The sequence below is a fragment of the Mustelus asterias genome, chromosome 13, assembly GCF_964213995.1.
Source record: "Mustelus asterias chromosome 13, sMusAst1.hap1.1, whole genome shotgun sequence".
In the NCBI taxonomy this organism is placed as follows: domain Eukaryota; kingdom Metazoa; phylum Chordata; class Chondrichthyes; order Carcharhiniformes; family Triakidae; genus Mustelus; species Mustelus asterias.
This window is the reverse complement of record NC_135813.1, coordinates 106,961,910-106,984,616: the sequence shown is the minus strand read 5'-3', so window position 1 is coordinate 106,984,616 and position 22,707 is coordinate 106,961,910. Positions and strand designations below refer to the sequence as shown.

General features: G+C 38.5%; 1 protein-coding gene across 2 annotated transcripts; it reads left to right on the top strand.

The window, feature by feature from the left end:
* Positions 1–185: 185 nt before the first annotated feature.
* On the top strand, positions 186–22,405 carry ube2g1b (ubiquitin-conjugating enzyme E2G 1b (UBC7 homolog, yeast)). 2 transcript variants are annotated; one of them, XM_078227477.1, is made up of 6 exons: positions 186–446; positions 3,861–3,963; positions 10,953–11,050; positions 13,017–13,195; positions 16,910–17,017; positions 18,511–22,405. In XM_078227477.1, the coding sequence occupies exons 1-5, from the start codon at positions 404–406 to the stop codon at positions 16,994–16,996; spliced, it is 510 nt and encodes a 169-aa protein (XP_078083603.1). In that variant the 5' UTR covers positions 186–403; the 3' UTR covers positions 16,997–17,017; positions 18,511–22,405. The 2 variants fall into 2 exon arrangements, 1 of the variants encoding a protein (XP_078083603.1); XR_013499408.1 differs by having other exon boundaries at positions 224–446; positions 16,256–17,017; positions 18,511–18,713.
* Positions 22,406–22,707: the final 302 nt, after the last annotated feature.

Here is a 22,707-nt window from a genome sequence, read left to right as displayed (position 1 = left end):
GACCTCCCTCCACCCGAGAGTACTCACTCAACCGCCTGAATCATCACCCCAGCGGTACATCCTCGTAATGTTTTTTTGGTGCGGGGGGTGGGGTAATACATTTAATAATTACGATACCCGGCTACGTTTGTTTGCCAGCTTACGGGAGTGGAAACGGCCGTTGAAGTAAAAAGCGGGCGCGTGGCGGGCAGCCCGGGCGTTGCTAGGCGGGAGGCGCATGCGCGGGTCAGATGCCGGAGCTGGGGAAGGGGCAGCCGAACAGGCCGCGGCTGCAGCCTGAAGCGGGGGCTGGCGAGGGCCCGCACGGCTTGGAGCGGGCACTCATCACCATCTATCTCACCCACCTTCTCTACATTTACTACTTGTTTTTCATATTTTACCTGGCTTGATTTGATCTTGGGTAATGACGGACCAGTCCGCTCTACTCCTCAGGAAACAGCTGGCAGGTGGGGAACGGGGTGTCTCTCTGAGATTTCGCTGCAGATGTGAGCGCCGGCAGGATTGTTCTTGCTGCTGCTGAGAATCGACCCACTTTCCGTCCCCTTCCCCCCCTGTCTTGTTTAATTTCGGCTATCGGTAACTGTTAAGGTTTAAAAAAGAAAACATTTTATTTGTGACTTTTTTAAAAAGTCATTGTTTCGTAACTTTTTTCCTGCTGTGAAATACACATGTTGTTAGTATCATTATGACTGTGTGTGCAAAGTATTAAAGATGTGCAGGTTAGGTGGATTGGCCATGCTAAATTGCCCCTTAGTGCTTTAAAGATGTGCAATTTTGGGGGATTAGTGGGGTAAATATGTGGGGTTAAGAAGTCTATGTAAAATGCTCTTTTGGAGAGTCGGTCCAGACTCGAGGGGCTGAATGGCCTCCTGCATTGTAGGGATCCCAAGATGCTATGAATTTTGACGCCCACTGGGATCACAATCGTGGTTTGGACATTGGCTACTCTTAAACGAATGTAACAGGTGTCAAAGTTACTGAAATACAGATGTCAATCTGAAGTGATTGTAAAAAAGAAAAAATAATAATTCTGGTACTTCTCGAACAGTCAGATATGACGACTGCAGATTTTTTTACTTTTAACAGTAATTTCCCCAAGTAGCTGAGTTATTAAATTTCCTTTGGTATTCTTTTCACGTCCTGTTGTCAGAAGTAAAATATAGTTATCCTCTTAGCAGTGAGAGTTGATGGTAAGCATTTGGTCGGCATTAAAATGCTGCAATATACGTCAAGACATGTTTTTGTTTGATTCCTTCTATTACCACGAATTACAGTCGGTATTATGCTGGAATGGTAAGTAGGAGAGGAAAATTCATGTTAACATTTTGAAATTATGTATGATGCTTGGTTCATCGACAAGAGAAAATAATTTATGGGATAGCGAATCCTTATTAGATTATTTTACTTTTATCTAATAACTAAAGCCAAAATGAGTTTGCAGTCCAATTAAATGATCGAATTATAGTTTGATTTAGAAAAATAATTTTATCCTTGGAAGATATGTGACATTTTTCTTTCTCATTTAGTCAAATAGGATTGTTATTAAATAAAAGCAAAATACTGCGGATGCTGGAAATCTGAAATAAAAACAGAAAACGCTGAATAAACTCAGCAGGTCTGGCAGCATCTGTGGAGAGAGAAACACAGTTAACGATTTGAGTCCATTGACCCTTCTGCGGAACTGTAGAAGGACCGATGGACTAGAAACATTAAGATTGTTATTAACCTATATTCTAGCTAAACAATGGTACAGGATCAATACTGGCACCTTAGAAGTTAATGTTCAACATCCATGCAGTTATAAGACCATAAATTAGACTATTATTAAGCATTGCAGGCGTGCCTCTAATCAAAGGGGTAGACCAACGAGTGGAGCAATTAGTTTATTGGGTTTTTCCTTCTGGAAGGAGAAACTGCTTTTTATTTAATGTACGAAAAGATTAGACAGCAGAAGTTAACACAATTTAGTATAATGTAAATCAATTGTGTTTATAACACATTCTCTTTTGTACATTTATTTACTAAATGACTGAGTTAAAGGTTATTTGAATCAGAATGTTCCCCTTCCAATGTGGAGCTCTGATCAAACATGCAAATCCCACTCTAGGTAAGATCAGAAGTGGTACTACTGAGCTACTGTTGATGATGGACACTGAGTTCACCACCCAGACTTCATTCTGTCCCTTGCTACCCTTGTAAGTTTTCAGGTGGTGTTTAACATGGAGGAGTACTGATCTATCAGCTTAGGATAGACAGCAGGGGATTTCCTTGCCCATGTTTGACTTGATGCCTTGAGATTCATGGGACCTAGAGTCAATGTTGTGAATCCCAGCATCATTCCCACTCCCCCACCCCAATCCCACTCCCCCACCCCAATCCCACTCCCCCACCCCAATCCCACTCCCCCACCCCAATCCCACTCCCCCACCCCAATCCCACTCCCCCACCCCAATCCCACTCCCCCACCCCAATCCCACTCCCCCACCCCAATCCCACTCCCCCACCCCAATCCCACTCCCCCACCCCAATCCCACTCCCCCACCCCAATCCCACTCCCTCCCTTGCAGGGTTGCAGAGTCTTTCCTGGCTGTGGTATAGGGCAGACTCAGATGGCCACTGAGGACTCTGGGTCATTGGCTGAAAGTTATAATTCAGTGAGTATGATTATGTCAGGCTGTTGCTTGACTGATGTGTGGGACAACTCTTTCAATTTTGGCATGTCCCCAGATGTTAGTGAAGAGGTCATCTGGTCAGGGTGGGCCTTTGCTGTTTCTGGTACCTATGTCAACACCAGGTGATTTGTCCAGTTTTACTCTTCTTTGACCTTTCTGTAGCAGATTAAAAAAATTAATGGCTTGCTAAGCCATTTCAGAGGGGAGTTGAGAGTAGACCACACCAGATCAGGATGGCATATTTCCTTTTATGATCATCATTATTGAGACCAGCTTTTTATTGATTGAATTTAAATTCCCTCAGCTGTCATGATGGGATTTGAACTCGTGTCCCCTGAGTGTTGTCCAGCATTTGGATCACTAACCCAATAGCATTACCACAATCTTTCAGCCCTCGTTGATTATCCAAATTATTTTTTGAGATTTGAGTGCCAGGACTCTGTTAAGTGAGATACTTTGCAGTGTGTAGAATGTGTTTAGTCTGTCCTTGGTCAAGTGTGAGGAAGAATAGCGTAGAGATGATTTTCTTTCCATCTCTGACAAAGTGAGAAAGCTATGGTAAAACAAATACAAGTAGTCAAATAGGTTTTATGTGTGTAAATAATACTTATTGTGATAAATTGGCCTCAGTGGATAAATAATAATTGCAGCAAGTGTGAATTTGTAAAAATATTCTGTGATTTACCATTTCTGTTGGAGTGGATACTATTTTTGAAGGTGAGTAATTTTATTTTAAAGCATTCCCCTTTCTCAAAATTGATTTTAAAAAAAATAATTGCTCAAGCTGTAGAGGAGGCATTTTTGAAAAATGAACAAATTCCATTGTAGACTTGCAATGTTGTGCTTTCTAACCAAAAACATGCAAACCACCTATCTTTACCCAGATCTCATTACGTCAGATGAAAATCGGTAACCTTCCGTTTCTATCCCAATAAGAAGTTTGATACTATCCGGTAGTGAACTTTCTTAATTGTATTGGAACACCAAGAGTAACATCCAGAAATAGAAATGAGCTTGATTTTCTACATAGAGAAAACCCACTTCATATGTTTTTTCCCCCTCAAGTCCAGTGACTCGACTCAACGGAACTATTGTTGTAGCAACTCCTATGTTGTTATACAGGAACATGGTTTGTGGAGTAATGTACATTACACTATTTCATGTTTTGTGTTTTTTTTCCCCCTCAAGAACTAAATAAGAACCCAGTGGATGGATTTTCTGCTGGACTAATAGACGATGATGACATATACAGATGGGAGGTTGTCATCATCGGGCCACCAGATACTCTTTTGTAAGTACTTAAAGCTAAGAATTATCGGTGCTGATAGAAACTGCTGTTAACCACCTATGTTCTACTTTCAGAATAATGACGAGAATAGGTGATGATGATGTATGAAATGCGAAAGTTGTATTCTGAATATAGCCTTAACGTCTTTCGTATTCTTATTTTCATATTTTGCATGTAATACCTGTGATGGTCAATATAATTACAAACATTGTTCTGGGTGGTAGTATTAGGAGCTTGACAGTAAATTAAAACACACAATGTTGAGGGTGCTAATCTATGAATAACTATCCAAGTGATGTGCTGATTGGCCTAGGGATAATCAGATTGGGAAAGTAAATGTATGGCCAGAAAATCATTGTGAGAAGGAAGAATTTAATTACATGGGATATTGACATCAGTACCAGGATGTAAAGGAGATGTATGACTGAGATGAGTTGCACCTGAAATATGCTTATGACCAAGACACGGAGGAAAGGCTAAATAGGACCAATAAATGGAAGGCAAGGAATCGGGGGTCCCATGTGAAATAATAGTAATCCAATAATAAGGAGCAAAAGAGAGAGTACAAAAAGTGATTTTTAAAAAATACAGTAAGTAATAACACAATAACTATAAACCAGGAGGGATGAAAATAAGAATGTATTAAGCACAGCATAGCAATGCACAGAGCTCCAGTATCAAAACGTCTGATAAGAAATAAGTATGAGAAATACACAGGTTTGGTTGAGAAAAGTTACCTAAGTAAGAATTTTGAACACAAATTCACATAGCATAAGAAAGAAAACAAATGATTTTGAGGCACAAATTCAGATTAAAGTGTTTAAAGCAGTGCCTGTTATAGCGACCTAGATATTGTTGGGCATGACTGGGGCCTAAATATTCCAGGCTACAGGATCTTTAGAAGGGACAGGGAATTTGAGAAAGAAAGAACAGTAGCCATTTTGGTAAAATACACAATTACAGATGCTAAAAGAGAGGATTTCAGTAAGGGTATTCATGCAGTGGAAACATAATGGGTAGAACTATGGAACAGCAAAGGATGTAAGACTTTTTGATTTATTATTGTCACATGTATTGATAAACAGTGAAAAGTATTGTTCCTTGTGTGCTATACAGGCAAGGGAGGGGCTCAGTCTTTTGGTTTGAGATTAGCTGCAAAAAATAAAACTAGAATGGTCAGAAGTATTCCATTTGGAATTCTGGAGCTTTTGAAGAAATAGGACACTGTTCTCCAAGATGAATTGGGGAAAAATGAAGGGCATGCAAGCTGAAATACAGGTCGATCCCCAGGTAACATCACGCTTCTTCAAGGCCAGGCTACTGCCTTACACATTAAGAGAAAAAGTGGAAACAGTTGTGTAGGTTGGAAAACCTGGAAATAATTCAGCCTGTCCAGTTTTCTGAGTGGACTACACCCATCGTCCCAGCTCTCAAGCAAGACCAGACCATGCGATGACTACAAACTGGCAGTCAACAGAGCAGCATAGTTAGACAAGTATTCCATTCCCAAAATCAATGACTTGTATGCCAAGTTAGCAGGAGGCAAGTCACTTACCAAGTTAGATATGAGTGATGACTAACAGCAGTTGAAATTGGATAGCACGTCAATGGAGTATGTGACAGTCAACAGACACAGAAGCTTCTATTGGCACACAGTTGCCTTTGTAGAGTTGTAGAGAAGATACTGGAAATTATCATATGGGACAGAGTGACTGAGCATTTGAACAGGAATGAACCGATCAAAGAGAGTCAGTGTGATTTGTGAAGAACCAATCATGTCTGACTAATCTCAGGGACCTAATAACTAAATTATTCTGGCGTGAAATCAGAAAGCACTTCCATACAAAGAACAATGGAAATCTGGAACTGTCCATCAAAAGGTTCTGGATCAATTAAAATTTTTAATGTGGATATCTATAGTTTTTTTTTTGCTGGATAAAGGTATCAAGGCACAAAGTGGGTAAATAGACTTGAGCTACTGCTCAGCCCTGATCAGATGGTGGAACAGGTTCAAAGAGCTAAATAAGCTTCCCTGGCAGGTGTGTGCCATATTTACTTAAAAAAACAGCCACAAAATCTCATGATAGTAAAGGAGAGAGACGCTGTTAGAGTTACAAAGTGTAGAATTGAGGAGTATGGTTAATTCAGGCATTGAGAACAGACCAGGTTCTTTTTCAAAAGGAAAGTACGTGGGAAAGAGATTAGTACTATTACTTTAAAATCATTTGAAACAATAGTGAATTGAATTAACTTGACAACAGGAAGTAATGGTGGGAAAAGGAGAGAAGCTCTTGTTAACAGTACAGAAGTTTTATTTACCCTACATTACACAATGACCACATTTCAAAATTAATTATTTAGGTGTTAAAGTGTTTTGGGACATCCTGAGTATGTGAAAGGCACAATATGAATGCACAAACTTCATCAGTAGAAATTATTAAACTATCCATAGCAATTTTTAAAGCAGTGTTTTTAAATCAAAAGCATCTACTTTAAATTTTAGTCACATTTAGAGTCTCAGCTTTATGTTTCCCACATCACCTCCTCTTGAGTAGACTTTGTTCTCTGGTGACAGTTTGTATGATAAGAGTATGGCATCTTTGCGTATTTTTACACACTTCTGAGCAGCAATGATTATCAAGATTCTTTGGCGCAAGGAAACTTTTAAAAAGATGTTTAATAAACAGAACATGTAGATTGGCAAGATTTTAGTTTTGTAGGTATAGCTCTTCCTCTTGTCCTCCTTCTGCAAATAAAGTATTTAAACAGAAAGAGGAAATGAGTGAGTGAGTAAAAAATGAAATGACTTTTTGAAGAGGTTTCAAAGTCCCTCCTTTAATTGAATGTTTTAGTACAATCAGATACCAGATGCCACCTTTGCTCAAATTAGGTAGGCTTTGACACAAATAATTCCTTTGATGGATTTCCTGTCTCCCACAATTCTTGACTGTACAAATGCCTGTTTAACTATAAATAATTGATAACCAGGCAGGAAGTATAAGGCTCAACTTAAAGGATTCAAGTGATTGTATAACCTGTGAAAGCAAAGCTTGGGTATTTTATTAAAACAAGCTAAACACACCAGTTTAGTTTGTAGATTTAGGCTCAGTTTTTGGTATCTGTTGATATGTAATATGTCGCCATGAAAAATTTCTTGGTTAAAAGTGTGCAAAGATGACAATTATTCTTGTTTTATGTCATTCTGTATTTGATGCCTTATCAATGGATTTTAGAAGTCTCTTGTGTTTCCTTACAAGTTCCCTGCAAAATAAGCTTGCACTAGGTTACAAGGACACTGTTCACATCTTTGTCTGGTGAGGCACATTATTATAATTTTAAAAAACTATTTCACAGGATATCGGCATTGCTGACAAGGCCAGTACTTATTGCCCATCCCTAATTGCCTTTGAAAAGGTGGTGGTGAGCCCTCTTGAACCACTGCAGCCGACGTGGTATAGGTATGCTCACAGTGCTGTTTAGGGAGGGTGTTCCCATGCATCTGCTGCCCATGGCCTTCTAGGTGGTTGAGGTTGTGGATTTAGAAGGTGCTGTTGACAGAGCCTTAGTGAGTTCCTGCTGTGCATCTTGTAAATGGTACACGCTGCTGCCAATGGTGGAGGGAATGATTGTTTAAGGTGGTGGATGTGGTGCCAATCAAGTGGACTGACTTGTCCTGGATGAAGTTGAGCTTCTTGAGCGTTGTTGGAGCTGCACTCATTTAGGCAAGTGGTGAGTATTTCATCGTGGTCCTGACTTGTGCTTTGCATAGATGATGGACAGGTTTTGGGGAGTTAGGAAGTGAGTTACTCACTGCAGAATTCACAGCCTTTGGCCTATCCTTGTAGCCATAGTATTTATATGGTCCAGTTCAGTTTCCGGTCAGTGGCAATCCCCAGATTGAGAGTGAAGGATTCGGCAGTGGTAATGCCCCTGAGTGCCATGGGGAGATGGTTAGATTCTCTCTTGTTGAAGATGATCATTCCCTGACACGTGTGTGATGTGAATGTTACTTGCCACTTATCAACCCAATCCTGAATGTCGAACAGGTCTTGCTGCTTACAGACATGGACTGCTTCTATTCCTGAACTGTCTTCTGTATCTGTGGAGTTGTAAATGGTGCTGAACATTACACAATCATCAGTGAACATTCTCACTTCTGACCTTATGATGGAGGGAAAGTAATTGATGAAACAGCTGAAGATGGTTGGGTCTATGACAATACCCCGAGGAACTACTGCAACAATGTCCTGGGACTGAGATGATTGACATCCAACAATCATCTTCCTTTCTGTTTGTATGACCAGTGGAGAGATTTTTCCCCTGATTCCCATTTGCTTCAGTTTTGCTGGTGCTCCTTGATTCTGCACCCGGTCAAATGCTGCCTTGATATAAAGACAGTCACTCGAGAGCTGAGTTGCCTTCGTGGAACCCAAACTGAACGTCAGTGAATAGGTTATTGTTGTGCATGTGCCATGCTGATGATCAAAAGTAGACTGATGTGGCGGTTATTGATTGGGTTTAATTTAATCTACTTTTTGTGGACAGACCATCCCTGGGTAATTTTCCACATTGTTGGGCAGATGCTGTACTGGAACAAGCTAACTATGGGCACAGCTCGTTCTGGAACACGTCTATAGTACTATGGCTGGAATATTGTCATGATCCATGGCCTTTGTAGTTTATGATGTCTTGCTATCTTGCTATCAGATGGAATGAATCAAATTGGCTGAAGACTGGCATTCTCTGATGAGGGAACCTCCGGAGTAGGCCAAGATAGATACCCACTTGGCAATTCTGGCTGAAGTTGGATTGAAATGCTTAGTCTTGTCCTTTGCACTGACATGCTGGAGTTGAGGATGAGGATATTGTGAAGCCTCCTTCTCTAGTTTGTTGTTTAATTGTGCATCACCATTCATGACTAGATGTGGCAGTACTGTTGAGCTTGGATCAGATCTGTTGGTTGTGAGATCATTTAGCTCTTTCAGTTGCACGCTTCTACCTTTTGAGATGCAGGTAGTTCTGTATAGTAGCTTCACTAGGTTGACTCATTTTTAGATATGCTTGCTGCTGCTCCTGACATGCCCTCCTGCATCTCTCATTGAATCTGGATTGTTCCCCAGGCTTGGTGGTAATGGTAGAATGGGGGATCTACGGGGCCATGAAGTTACAACTTGTGGTTGAATACAATTTACCTGCCTCATGGATGCCCAGTTTTAAGTTGTTAGATCTTGTAAAAATCTATCCCATTTAGCAAGATGATAGGAATATAGGAGCAGGAATAGACCATTTAACCGTTGAGGCTGCTCCACCATTCAATTAGATCGTGGATGATCAGCTACCTCAACGCCACTTTCCTGCACTATCCTCACTTCCTTGATGTCATTCATATCCAGAAACCGTATCAACTTTTGTCTTCCACAGCCCATGTGGCAGAGAATTCCAAAGGTTCACCACCCTCTGAAGAAATTCCTTCTAATTTCAGTCTTAAATAGCCTGCCCCTTATTCCAAGACTGTGTCCTCTGCTTCTAAACTCCCCAGCCATGGAGAACATCCTATTTTGTTTCCTTTTGTTCAGCTTTAAGACCTTAGTTTCAGAATGAACCACATCACTTTCAACCTTAATGTAAAATTCAAACATATTACGGTCTCTATTTACAAAAGGCTACTTTATAGCAATGTTATTAATGAACCTTTCCTCATTGCACAATACCAAATATAAAATAGCCCAAACCCTATTTGGTCCTTCTGTGTACTGCTCCAGAAAATCATCTCGGACAGACTAAAGTGTCATACAACACAATGAATGGTATCCTCAATGCGAAGACACAAGGACTGTTCTGTGGTCACTCCTATCACTATCTGTGCAGTCATCTGCAATAGATAGATTGGTGAGGATGAGGTCAAGTAGATCTTTGGCACTTGTTGGTTTCCTGATTACCTGTCACAGAACCAGTCTAGCAGCTACATCCTTTAAAACTTGACCAGCTCGGTCAATAGTGCTGTTACTGAGCCACTCTTGGTGATGGACATTGCAGTTTCCCACCTAGAATAACTTTTGTGATCTTGCCATCCTCTCTAAATGGTGTTCAATACGGAGAAGCATTGATTCATCAGCTAAAGGGGTTGGCCGTATGTGGTAATCAGCAAGATGTTTCCTTGCCCATGTTTAACCTGATGCCATGAGATTTAATAGCCAATTTTAAGGACTCCCAGGGCATCTCCATCCCAATTTTATATCACTGTGTCACCACCTCTGTTGGGTCTGTCCTGCCATACCCAAGGATGGTGATGTTCGTGTCTGAGACATTGTAAGGTATGATTTGGTGAGAATGAATGTGTCAAGATGTTGCTGGCCGAGTCTGTAGGACAGCTCTCCGGTTTTGGCAGAAGGTCCCAGATATTAGTGGGGAGGACTTGAAGGGCTGGGCGCAGTGATTTGTCCTGTTTTATTACTTTAACACTTTATCAGGTTATTAGTCATTTGAGAGGGCAATTAAGAGACAACCACATTGCTGTAGGTTTGGAGTTGTATGTAGGTCAGATCCGGTAAGGACGGCAGATTCCTTCCCTCAAAGACAGGAATGAAACGTATGAGTTTTTATAACAATCAACAATGGTTTCATTGCCTGCATAACTGAGGCTTGTTTTTAATTCCAAATTTATTCATTGCATTTAAATTCTACCAGCTGCCACTGTGGAATTTGAACTCTTGTGCGCAGAGCATTAGCCTGGGCCTCTGGATTACTCGTCCATTATGCCACTGCTTTACCACAATCTGTCACCAAACCTTGACAATGGAATGTTCTTACTATCTGAAAAGCTGATTGGGAAACTGTTGCTCTCCTATGGGGAAACGGCTGCTCTCCTATGCTGTTGGTCAACCATGTTAGAGTAAAGTTTTCACAATTTTAGTTTTAAATATCTTGTTTCCCTTTTGATCAGTAATATCCAATTTTCATTCATCACAAATCGTTTCTTATTTTTTCCTTAGTGAGGGTGGATTCTTCAAAGCTCATCTGACTTTTCCTAATGATTACCCTTTGCGGCCTCCAAAGATGAATTTCATCACAGAAATCTGGCATCCAAATGGTAAAATTGTACATGTGCTTTTTATTTAATTAATGATTAGATTGTCAGCTTTAAAATCTTTAGTAGGGGGTTAGGGGAGGGTGAAGAGACTTTCATATCATTTTATCCTATAACCTTTCAATCTTCTGCAAAGTGGTGGCATAGTGTAAGGTGCAGTCTTCCTTGTAACCTCAATCACTCTGAGTCAACATTCACCAGATGGATAAGCTCCTCTTACAAACTTTTCTAGCAACTCACTTGCTTCTGAGTCACAAAATGGGAGAAAACTCTCCAGCAATAGTGTCATGGTTTCAGTTGCCATGAGGTGCAGGACTTACTATTTTCTTTTAGTTTGTGTATGTGATATATTTTGTTTACAGATAGAAACTCTTACCCCTGGTATCTATACTGAACTGATACATTAAAGACACTGATACATTAAAGAAAATTTTCTGAGGATTTATTTCACAATATAAGCTTCTCATAAGCTTACACAAACTACTGGAAGCAGCATAACACAGGGTATATCTAGTCTCTGTTAAATGCTGAACCGTTGCTGAAGGTATTATTAAAGCTGCAGTATCAAATAGGAACAGGAATAGGCTATTTTAGCCCCCTTGAGCATTGACCATTCAGTGAGATCATGGCTGATCTGTGACCTAATTCCATACACCTGCCTTTGTCTCATATCTCTTAATATCTTTGGTATTCTATTCCTCTAGATACAAAGTCTAGCATTCCATTAAACTTTTTGATTATTTTCTAGGCCTGTTCATGGCGTTTTAATGGCCTGTGTACCTGGATGTCAAGTCTCTTTGGACCATTGTTTTTAGCTTTTCACCATTTTCATCTATGCTTATGAAAGCAAGTCATTGGCAAGGTTGAAGATGTGTTTCTGTCCCATCATCCACATTGTTAATGAATATAGTGAATAACTGAAATCCCAACACATCCTTGCAGGAAACCACTAGTCAGAAGTTGCAAATTCAAGTAACTATGTGTTATCTTTGCTCTCTGTCTCCTTTGGCTTAGCCAATTTCCTAGCCAAGTCAATAATTTCCCTTTCGTGCCAGAAGCTTCAACTTTAGTAAACAATCTCTTAAGAGAAACTTTATCAAATGCCTCTGGAAGTCCGTATACATAAAAAATAAAAGCAGACATTTCCCAGCTTACTACTTTAAACGTTCATCAAATCCATCAAGTATGATCTACCTTTTACAGATTCATGTTGCCCCTCTCTGATCAGCTGAAAATTTTGAGTGTTTAGTCACCTTATCAATAATTATAGGCTCTAATATTTTCTTAACAGCTAAGTTTGTGTCACTCTGTAAATATATTTTGATTAGCTGTTAAGTTGAGTAGATTTATCATTGACAATTTTGTTGAAATTCCTACTTACCATTTCATTAATTAGCTATAAGAAATTAAAAAAGGTATTGCTGAACAGCACAGTGGTTAGCACTGCTGCCTCACAGCGCCAGGGACCCGGGTTCAATTCCGGCCTTGGGTCACTGCCTGTGTGGAGTTTGCACATTCTCCCTGTGTCTGCGTGGGTTTCCTCCCGGTGCTCCGGTTTCCTCCCACAGTCCAAAGTTGTGAAGGTTAGGTGGATTGGCCATGATAAATTGACCCTAGTGTCAGAGGGATTAGCAAGGTAAATAAGTGGGGTTATGGGACTAGGGTGGGATTGTGGTCGGTGCAGACTCGATGGGCCGAATAGCCTCCTTCTGCACTGTAGGGATTCTATGAAAATGCTCAGCAGGTCTAGCAGCATATGTAAAGAGAGATATAAATGTTTCAGATGTGTGATATGATGGGGGAATAATCTGTAACCTTAACTGTTTCTCTCCTCAGATACTGCCAGATTAGCTGAGTATTTCCAGCATTGTGTTTTTAAATTCAGATTTACAGAATTCACTGTATTTTGCTTTTGTTTTGTTGTTAATTAACCAATTGGGAAAATAATTAAAATCATTGTTTGTCACAGTTGCCAAGAATGGTGACGTGTGCATTTCAATTCTGCATGAGCCTGGTGAGGATAAATTTGGTTACGAGAAACCCGAGGAACGTTGGCTGCCCATTCACACTGTAGAGACAATTCTCATCAGTGTCATCTCTATGCTAGCTGATCCCAACAGCGACTCGCCCGCTAATGTTGATGCTGCAGTAAGTATTTTATTAGAATAAGTGCAAGAGTTTATTTTTCATAAGGTAAGGTGATCAAACTTTTAATAAAAATGCTCCTGAATTTTAAAAAATGTATTTGTGAATCCACCATTGGTTTTTGGAGCTTCCAAAGCCCTGTTCCATTGTTTAATTTTTAATCCTCCATCAATCATCCTGCATGTGAAATGACTGCGGTAATACCCCACTTACTTTCAGATGACCATGATACCAAAAATGGTGTGTAGTGATGATGTTGGGTTATGACTTCACATTCCCTAACTAAGTTAATGCTGCTGTTCTAAGCCTTTTGCCCTCCCATAATGTTGTCATTAGCATTTAGAAGTGACTGCAGGAACTTGGTGCATGCCATATCATATTACACACTATATCCTGTAGTGAATTTTGCAGCACAGATAGGCCAATCAGTCCATTGTATTCATGGATTTTCTCTGAAAGAGCTATCCACAGACCTATTTCCTTTAACTATTCCCATGTCCATTTTTTTTTCTATCAAATATGCATCAACCGTATTTTTTAGAAAGCTGTAATGGATTCTGTTTCCAAGTTGGAATGTTCCAACAATCAAAGAACAGAGAAAATTACAGCACAGGAACAGGTTTAATCCTTAGACTAAAATAAATTCTACCCTTTCTCTTCACTCTCCTGGAGCTGATCTTAAATTGTTGCCCTCCAGTAACTGAAACGGAAATATATTTTCCTAATTTATTTCATCAAAACTGCTACAGAAAAGTTGTTAAATTTTAACTTTAGATTGTGGAAATGCCATAGACTAGATTTCTCAGTTTTCATTGCATTCACTCCTCTAAAATGTTACTTGGATATGTTTCAGTTTAGAATGCTGCAGAAAGCTGCATTCTAAATATAACAGATGGCAACCAGGGAGGTAAAAGTATTCACATAAGCGTGGGAGTATGTTACAGTTCCGAGGCATTGAAACAAAGTCTTGACATGAAACATATCTATTCTACCATTTCCATTTATCCTTCAGTAGCTGGTTGTAATCATTTGTACAATTTCTACACTGAGCAGTTGTTTTGTTGCTTAATGTAATCATGTTACATAGGCAAATAAATAAGAGCAAAGCAGGTGTAAGATTACTATAAGTACAGTTGGAAGGATCTAGCTACTATTAAAGTAGCTAACATTTCAAAGAAATATAAATTTGGACAAGAATTGGAGAACATTTTTGTAAAAAGAAAACAAAACACTACAAATACTGAAAATTAAACAAGAATGGAAAATGTTGGTAATCCACAGCAGGTCATTGCATATTTGTAAATAGTAAACACAAGTTAATGTTTTGTGTGCAAATGTTTGACCAACCTGGATAAATATAATTATATATTATGCGATTATTTTAAAGGGGAGAAAAGAAAGCTGTTACTCCACTCAGATGAAATTAGTGGGTTTAATGAGCTGCAGATAAGTTCATAAAAATCTGTTATGTCAAAGATCATTTCCGTGAGGCAATGGAGCATTACAAGAACAAAGGAATGTACCAAAATTAAAACAGTGATTATATCTGGGAGAGAAAAATGCTGAAAATGCTCAGCGGCTCGGAAAAGCAAACTTTCAAGAATCGGGCAAAGTCTGGGAGTGGACCTCAAGCCCAAAACTCTTCTAATGAAAATTCAACTCAGAAATTGTTTTTTTTCCCCCCTCCAGACATTGCTGGAGCCACCCTTCAACATCATTCCTTCCACCCGTAAAGGAAATGAGGGATGTGGCTAAGTTCCCTGACCTGCTAAGCCTGCTTACTATTGCCCCTCTGGACATTGCTGTTAGATCCACAATCACTGTTCCTTTGCATTTCCCTCCAGATTGTTTAGACAAGTTTGTGCTGTTCACGTTTTATTGTAAATGATTACATTGATATCCTGGCAGCTGGCTTTAACTGAAACTTGGCTCACAGGTGGTCATTTACTCCTCACCTCCCTACACTTGGCACAAACTGTCCTGCCCAAACTCAGGTGATGGTGTTATAACCAAGTCACTACTTGGGCTGTGCCTGCTCCTTTGGTATCTACTCTTTTGAACGCTCCTCTTGTTTAAACATCAGCTTGCCTCTCCTTTAAAGTTCTCATTTCCTACCTTTTCCTCCAGCTCTATCCTAAAGTTGTTACTGAGCTTTCCTCCTTCCTTTACTCCCTCAGCTGCTGCACTGAGTGATTGTTAATCCACAGTGATTTTAGTTTCAATCAAAGTTTCTCTTCTGATTTCACAGTTGTATATAAACCCCTCCATATTCACTGCCACCCCTCAACCATGCCACTTCCTCTGCTCCCCTCCTCTGTTCCCATGATACTCATTAACTAGACCATTTTTATTGTATTATCATCCATATCTTCCAAGTCCATTTCAACCCTACTTGCTTCTGCATTTGTCACTAAAAATTCTCTGACAAGTCAATTACAACTAAGCTTTTCAATTGTTTCTGACCCCATATATTCTGCATCACCTATTATCATTTCTCTAACATTGGCAGCCTCCGTCCAACTTCAGCTCTGTGTCAATTACAGCTGCACTCTTTCAAACTCAACTATTTTATGATTATGACAGACAGACAACTATTAGTTACAGTCAACCAGATTGTAAAGTAAATTTGGTTTATTAGGCTCAGGTCAAATGTAGAAATAATTTATAAAAATTAAAACTGAATACTTCCTATCCTTTACTTATATGATCCCACATCCTCACCTTTTATTGCCACTTCCATATCACCAAGTCACAAATGTAAGTGGTTAGAAGCTGTAAAAAAAATAATGAAGATGTAAGGAGGCTGGTTCAGTGGAACTGCAGAAGGCTTATGGGAACATTTTGGCGTATGCCTTGAAGAGGAAGTAGAAATGGGCAGGGGGAAAAAAATGAGAAGGTTGGATGCACAAGAAATGAGATCTTGGAAGAGTTATTATTAGTAACACTCTTGAAAGGCTGTTATTGCTGCTTGCATCAAAGAACATGAAAATAGAACAGATTGTAATCTGTTTGTAACTTAAGATATATATTTAACGTCTAAGTCTTAATTATTGAAATGTTCAGGTCTTGTCTGTAGCAGTGAGCACGGCAGCCAGCAAAGGGATGGACAATTGAGTGGCAAGTTTTCAATGGACAATGAGTGCATAACGATGACATCAGTGGCACCATGCATGCACCTATGAATGAAGTGGATGCCAACTTGCTGTTCCAGTTCTGTGGTAGGAGATACAGTGCTCTTGAAAATGAGTTTGGCAGATAGATCGTGGTTCAGAGGGAGTTAGGAGTTGGCAGGATAGTTGGTGTTCAGCCTTGGCCAGGTGAAGGCCCTTTAACTACTATACAACAACCATGTCCCCTTTGTAGCGGTTATATTATTCAAGTAGAAACAGTTAATAGAAAGCTATAGGATGAAGCGATCATGGATTCAAATATAATGGGGAACAGGGAAGTTATGACCAATATCATAACAGCAATATTGAATGAAAAAACACTAGGATAAAAAAGGGATCAAATTCACAGGGTGAATTTTGAACAGAAGGAAGGTGCATTGATAGTGGAAGAAGAAAGCTACATTATTGCTGAACTTGGGGTTTGAGAGATGCAGAGACACCAAATTAAGTACAACTTCTGTTGAAGAAAATGGTGTCTACTGAGCCAGCATTTTCACTTATAATTGAGTGGATGTTTTTTTACCACTATTATTATGCTTTCACATAGAAAGAATGGCGAGATGATCCTAACGGTGAATTTAAGAGGAAAGTTGCTCGGTGTGTAAGAAAAAGCCAAGAAATGGCATTTGAGTAAATGTTTCCTCCCAACATTGTGGTAAGTATTTTTTTTAAACTGCTGAGTTTTTAAGTGGATTTTTAAAATTCGTACTATGACACAAAATGTGAATTCTATTTAGATTTCTGTGTTGGTCGTTCTTAGTTTGGTTATTATTTAATAATTAATCTTAATGTGACTCAACACATACACCCCACTCTATTCCCCTAGTGATGTGTATTAGCAGAACCCAATTGCCTGCAGAATTTGATTCTATTACTCTGTCGTGTAAATGTTTAACCAGTAACTCCTTGCACTGCTCAGTTAGAGGAATTTATGACTCAACATTTAGCTAACTACAATGTTTACAACAGTTGACTTTGAGTTGCTATTGATGCAAGAAAAGTGTTGACTATTGGCTGAAACTAAGAAATGATTTAGTAGCAGTTATGATCTTCAAATCTGACTTGGCTTTGGTTCAACTTTTAGCATGAAGTATAAAAGCTAAGTTACCTGTGCTTTATATTAAATGCAGTTATCCATCTTGTATTCCATATAATTTCTTTTAACCTTTAAACTGAGAAATCCATCTCTATGTTTCTTAGGTCATTTAAATCAAAAGTTTAAATTAAGATTTTAAAGTTAGATTATTTTTGGTTATGTTCTGATTTAAATAACACCAGACATTTGCAGACAACAAATGTTTAGAATCCTTGCCCCTTTGGATAACACATGTATCCAGATGTAAAATTGTCTTCAGGAGTATAGGGCACATTATTTTCAGGAGGCTTAGCTACAACAGATTTTATGAAAGCTGATGTAGACTAATCAACCTTTGAAGATCATAATTATGTGCAATGAATGATCAAACAAATATTTAAGAAAATGGCTGATTAGGTAGGATAATTAAGTATTTTAGTACAAAGGAATTTTGAAAGTTTAAATCTCTCTGTACTCACTGATCCTGACTTGTCCTGTAAAGTGGTTATGACATAAGATCATAGTCATTCTTCATGGCTTAAGGGCCATAAATCATTAAGTTTTGGGCTTTTGCCTTGCATTTGTACAGTTAAAACTTGTGCACAGTTTCAGTTGGTCAGCATCTGTCTCTTTCCTTCATGGCTTCAATTTTCATGTTTGCTGAAGACAAGGATTCTTCTATGGACTGTTATTCTGCAGTGACATCAAACCTGCATGTTTTGCTATTGGTTAACCAGTTAATCAACTAAGTAATTGATGAAAGCTTTAGTTTGTCGATGCATTTAACAGGTCTATGTAATCCATACAGGTTCATCTAGTTTACTTTTATCTATTTAGAAATGAATGTTCATTATGGGAAAGAATAAAATGAAGGGTTTTTATTTTGATAATCGGTTTTCCAAAGACTTGATTGAGATTGGTAATTTACCTGGGAAGGAAAAGTCTGCGTCTCAACTGAGTGCTCATATCCTTTCAAAATATATTTAACTTTGTAAAATATATTATTCTGTTGATGGGACTTTTTGAAGAGTATGAATTTGTTGTTTTCTAATTTGAAATATTTTTATTTTTAGGGGCAGCTGAAACAAGAACTTTTCCTTTACCTGTTCTTACTGGTCTCTGGCCATAACATCAATGCAGCCTGTAGCTAAGAATTCCTTGCTGTTGAACTTGGATAGATGAGAGTTTCTCTTCTGGAGAGAGATGTCATTCAAAAGAACTCTGGAAAGAAATGTGGCCCTCCATTTAATGCAACAAAAAAAAAAATTCAAATTACCTTAAGTTTCATCTCAGTTATTTTCAAATCGTGCCGTGAATTATGTTTATTTATTTGAAAGAAATCAGCCTGCTTATGACAGTGTTGTGTTAAACAAGGCTTACTTTTGTATCTTTGAAGATTGCTGCTCTGCCTAAAGCAAATATAATATACTTTGGGAATGATGTGTGACAAACTAGTTCACTGAATCATTTACAGTTATGTAGCATGTAAACCTACCTTTGATTATTTTAATTTCAAAAAATAATTCAGGTACAGTAATATTCAAGGCTGAGTGGGAAAAGGGATGGCTGATATGCCCTCTGATTTCCCTTTTAAGCCACTTTTGGTGCTGTAGTAATTTCAGGAAATATAAAAGAGTTCTGGCTGCTACAGTTGCCGTTCATTTGGAAAGTATGATTCAGTGCAAAACTTATTTTTGAATAACTAGAATATATCAAAGGAGCAGCTAAGAGTTTGGGGTTTTATTAGCTGTTTTCTTGCTGGAAAGTAATCTTAAATTATTTCTACATTTGATCCGAGCCTAATAAACAATTTATTTTACAATCTAGTTGACTGTGTAACTAATAGTTCTGTCTGTCATGGTCATAAAATTACTATAACATGACAGACAAAACCCTCCTTTAGTTGAAAAACTGAACCCTTTAAAACACTGGCTCTTATTTTCTTCCAAAAACTTGTTCACTTATTTCTTAAAAACTGATCCTTGATGTAGCCAGAGGTGTGGAGTGCTCTTGGTTTTCAGCAGAGCATCAGCTTGGTAACGTCTCCGACGCAGAAAGTTGTGGATTCAAGCCCTATTCTTAGAATTGAGTCTAGATAGCTTTGCTACTATTTGAATCCACTCCTAAGACTACTATATTACCAATAGGACTGCCCTTTAGATGCAACACTAAACTGAATCCATTTACTCATTTCGCTGGTTCAGTTGGGTGTTTTAAAACTCCGTAACATTGTTTGAAAAAGCATTTTGAAAGTCAAGTCAATACTTCTCTCTGAATCAACACTGTTGCAGTAGATTGACTAGCTAATCAGCGCGTTGCCATTTGAGATCTACTTTATACAAAATAAGCTGCCATATATAACTATTTTTCAAAGCACTGTATGAGGTGCTTTGTGATATTTGAGACATGACAGCACTATCAATGCCCATTCATTCATTCTTTGCTCTTTCAGGTACTGACAATTTAGTTTCTTTCAATGAACATTTTTGGCTCTTGTCAATTACCATCACTTCCACTATTTTTCCATTGATATTCTTGCTCATCTTCAAGACTCTGAACTCTGATAGCTCATCATTAATATTTATTTTATGCTTGATAACTGTTCAGGTAAGGACTTGCCTAGTGCTTTTCTAGCATCTCTTGACAGGATAGCTTCTCATTCTGTTGTAGATTTTTGCTCTGTACAGCTCAATATCACTCATTTTGCATAAATTGCAAGTATTCCACTGCTTTTCTATGAAGCTATGTAGAACTGTTAGTTATAAATCACAACAGATTTTAGAATGTGCAGAGTTAGAACGGGGCAGGGTGAATGAGTAAACAAGTTGCTTAAACAGCTGAACTGTAACAAAAGCAAACTGAATTATAGAAATCCAGACGAACTGGTGGAAATACATTGTATGTCCACCAACTTCTGAAGAGTATGACAGTTCACTTTCCATTCTCATTTACAACAAAATGGGGTTAGTCAGTTCATCATACATGTGAAGGATCTTTACTGAAGCAATACAAATTTATATTTCTTTTCAACTTAAGGGAAAGTTATTAAAATTGTAATAGCCCCTGCCTTAAAGACTGCAACAAAACATTTCATTCTTTAACAACCCACTGCAAGAAGAAATGTACTTTCCCCAATGACCATTTTAATTTTGGCAACGTTGAGTTTAGATGACCCTTTGTCGGAGCTCCAACAAAGGGTCATCTCGACTCAACGTTGGCTCTATTCTCTCCCCTCCAATGCAGTCAGACCTGCTGAGATTTTTCATCATTTTCTGGTTTTGCACCTAGAAATTATCCCTGGAATATTCACTTAATCCAATTTGGTTTCCCATTCAACAAGCCCACTCTGTGACACACTGAAAATCCTCAGGGACCTGTGTGACTGTGGTGAATTTGCACATTCTCCCTCTGTGTGTGTGGGGGTTTCCTCCCAGGCCAAAAATGTGTGGGTTAGGTTAGTTGGCTATGCTAAATTGCTCCTTAGTGTTGGGGGGATTAGTGTAAATACATGGGGTTATGGGTAAAGGGCCTGGATGGGATTGTTTCAGTACAGGCTCGATGGGCTGACTGGCCTCCTGTACTGTAGATATTCTATGGTTTAAAAAATCTGGTCACATCTTCAAAAAAGTGTCAAATGTGATTTACCTCTACCAAATCTAAGCTGCCTGTCCTTGATTAATACATGCATTTCTAAATTCTTCCTGATTTGAGCTTGAGTTATGGATTGAGGTTATCCACAACTGATACTGTCCAGTTACGTGGTTTATCCTCCTTAAACAATCATTGGCCATTATTCAGTTCTATGGTACAATTTCCATTCCAGAACTTGCCATCAGGACCTGGTAACATTTCTACCTTAAGTTATTCTCATTTTTCTTTACAACCAATTCCTCTTGCACCATTTTTAACAATTATTCCATCCTCTCTAGTAGACCTACATTCTTACTTCTACCACCATTTGTAACAACTGAAAGTATTTAATATCCCTCTCCTACCTACCTACATTCTATACAATTAAACTTCCACCTTCATTGCAATTTTTTCAGACAGACTTTTAAGAAGTAACCAAGCAGAGGGAAAGGTGACATGGATAAGTGTTAATTAGAACCTCCTGGTGATATAAAATATTCTCCGAATAGGAAATGGTGAATAAAGTGGCTTCAAAGTGTGTACATAAAGCTTGGTATTGGTAATAACCAAGCAAACCAAATCATTACCCATCTGAAAGATTACACAATACCTCAAGCATCTGCTAAATTATACCAATATTTTCTATTGTAGTTTTATCCATCTCCTGGAATCCAGTTTCTCTTTGACAAGTATACAAACTTACACAAAAGCTTTTGTCCCACAGATAACTTCCAGATTATACTGGGAACCTGTCAGAGAACTGCAGGTACAAAACCAGATCACAATGAGGCACAGCAGACTAGATTAGCAAAAATATCAGTGAACTCTTGTTCATTCCTGCTTCTCCCCACTGTTGGATCACAGTGCCTTTAGCCACTTAAGTCCCACTGTCTGGAATTTCCTTCCTAAACCTCTCCATCTCTCTCAAGATCCTCCTTAAAGTCCATCTTTTTGACGAGTTTTGAATCAATTATTTGACTTGATTTACATTTTGCTTATAACAAATGAAACATCTTGGGACATTTTCTACATAAAGTGCTACAAAATGCAAGTGTTCCATTATAATTCTTTGAGCAGAGGAAAAAGATGTGTCCTCCCGATTGATTATACTTACTGTGTTACTCCAAGTAAAGAGGGTACTGTTAGGTCTTAAAGATTATAAAACCAGCGCTATTTTCTATATTTTTTTAAAGAACATTTACATCCAGCAAAACTATTTACAATTATTAAGTGTAAGTGACAACTGATATTACTCTGAACTCATGTGTAACCTTATGAAATCTTCTCAGCTGGATAATGAATAAATGAATAAGGAATAAAGCTTATGTTGCAATGACACATGGACATGCAAACATTTACTGTGCCAAACTCTCCAATATACACAAGTGTACTTAATAGCTTTGTACTAACTTAAAATATTTGTTCCAATGAATGCTTTAATGGATAAAGATAGCTGCTATATCATACACATCAGAACAGTAAATAGAGGTGCACACAGCAAACTTGAGCTGCAGCAGCTTTGGATTCAGCAAATGTAATTTCTAGGACCAAGTATTTGGTGGTATATGTAGCTAAACATTAACATTGTCAGCATACTGGATCATCATATAAACATACAGCACAAGAGCTGGTCATAGAAT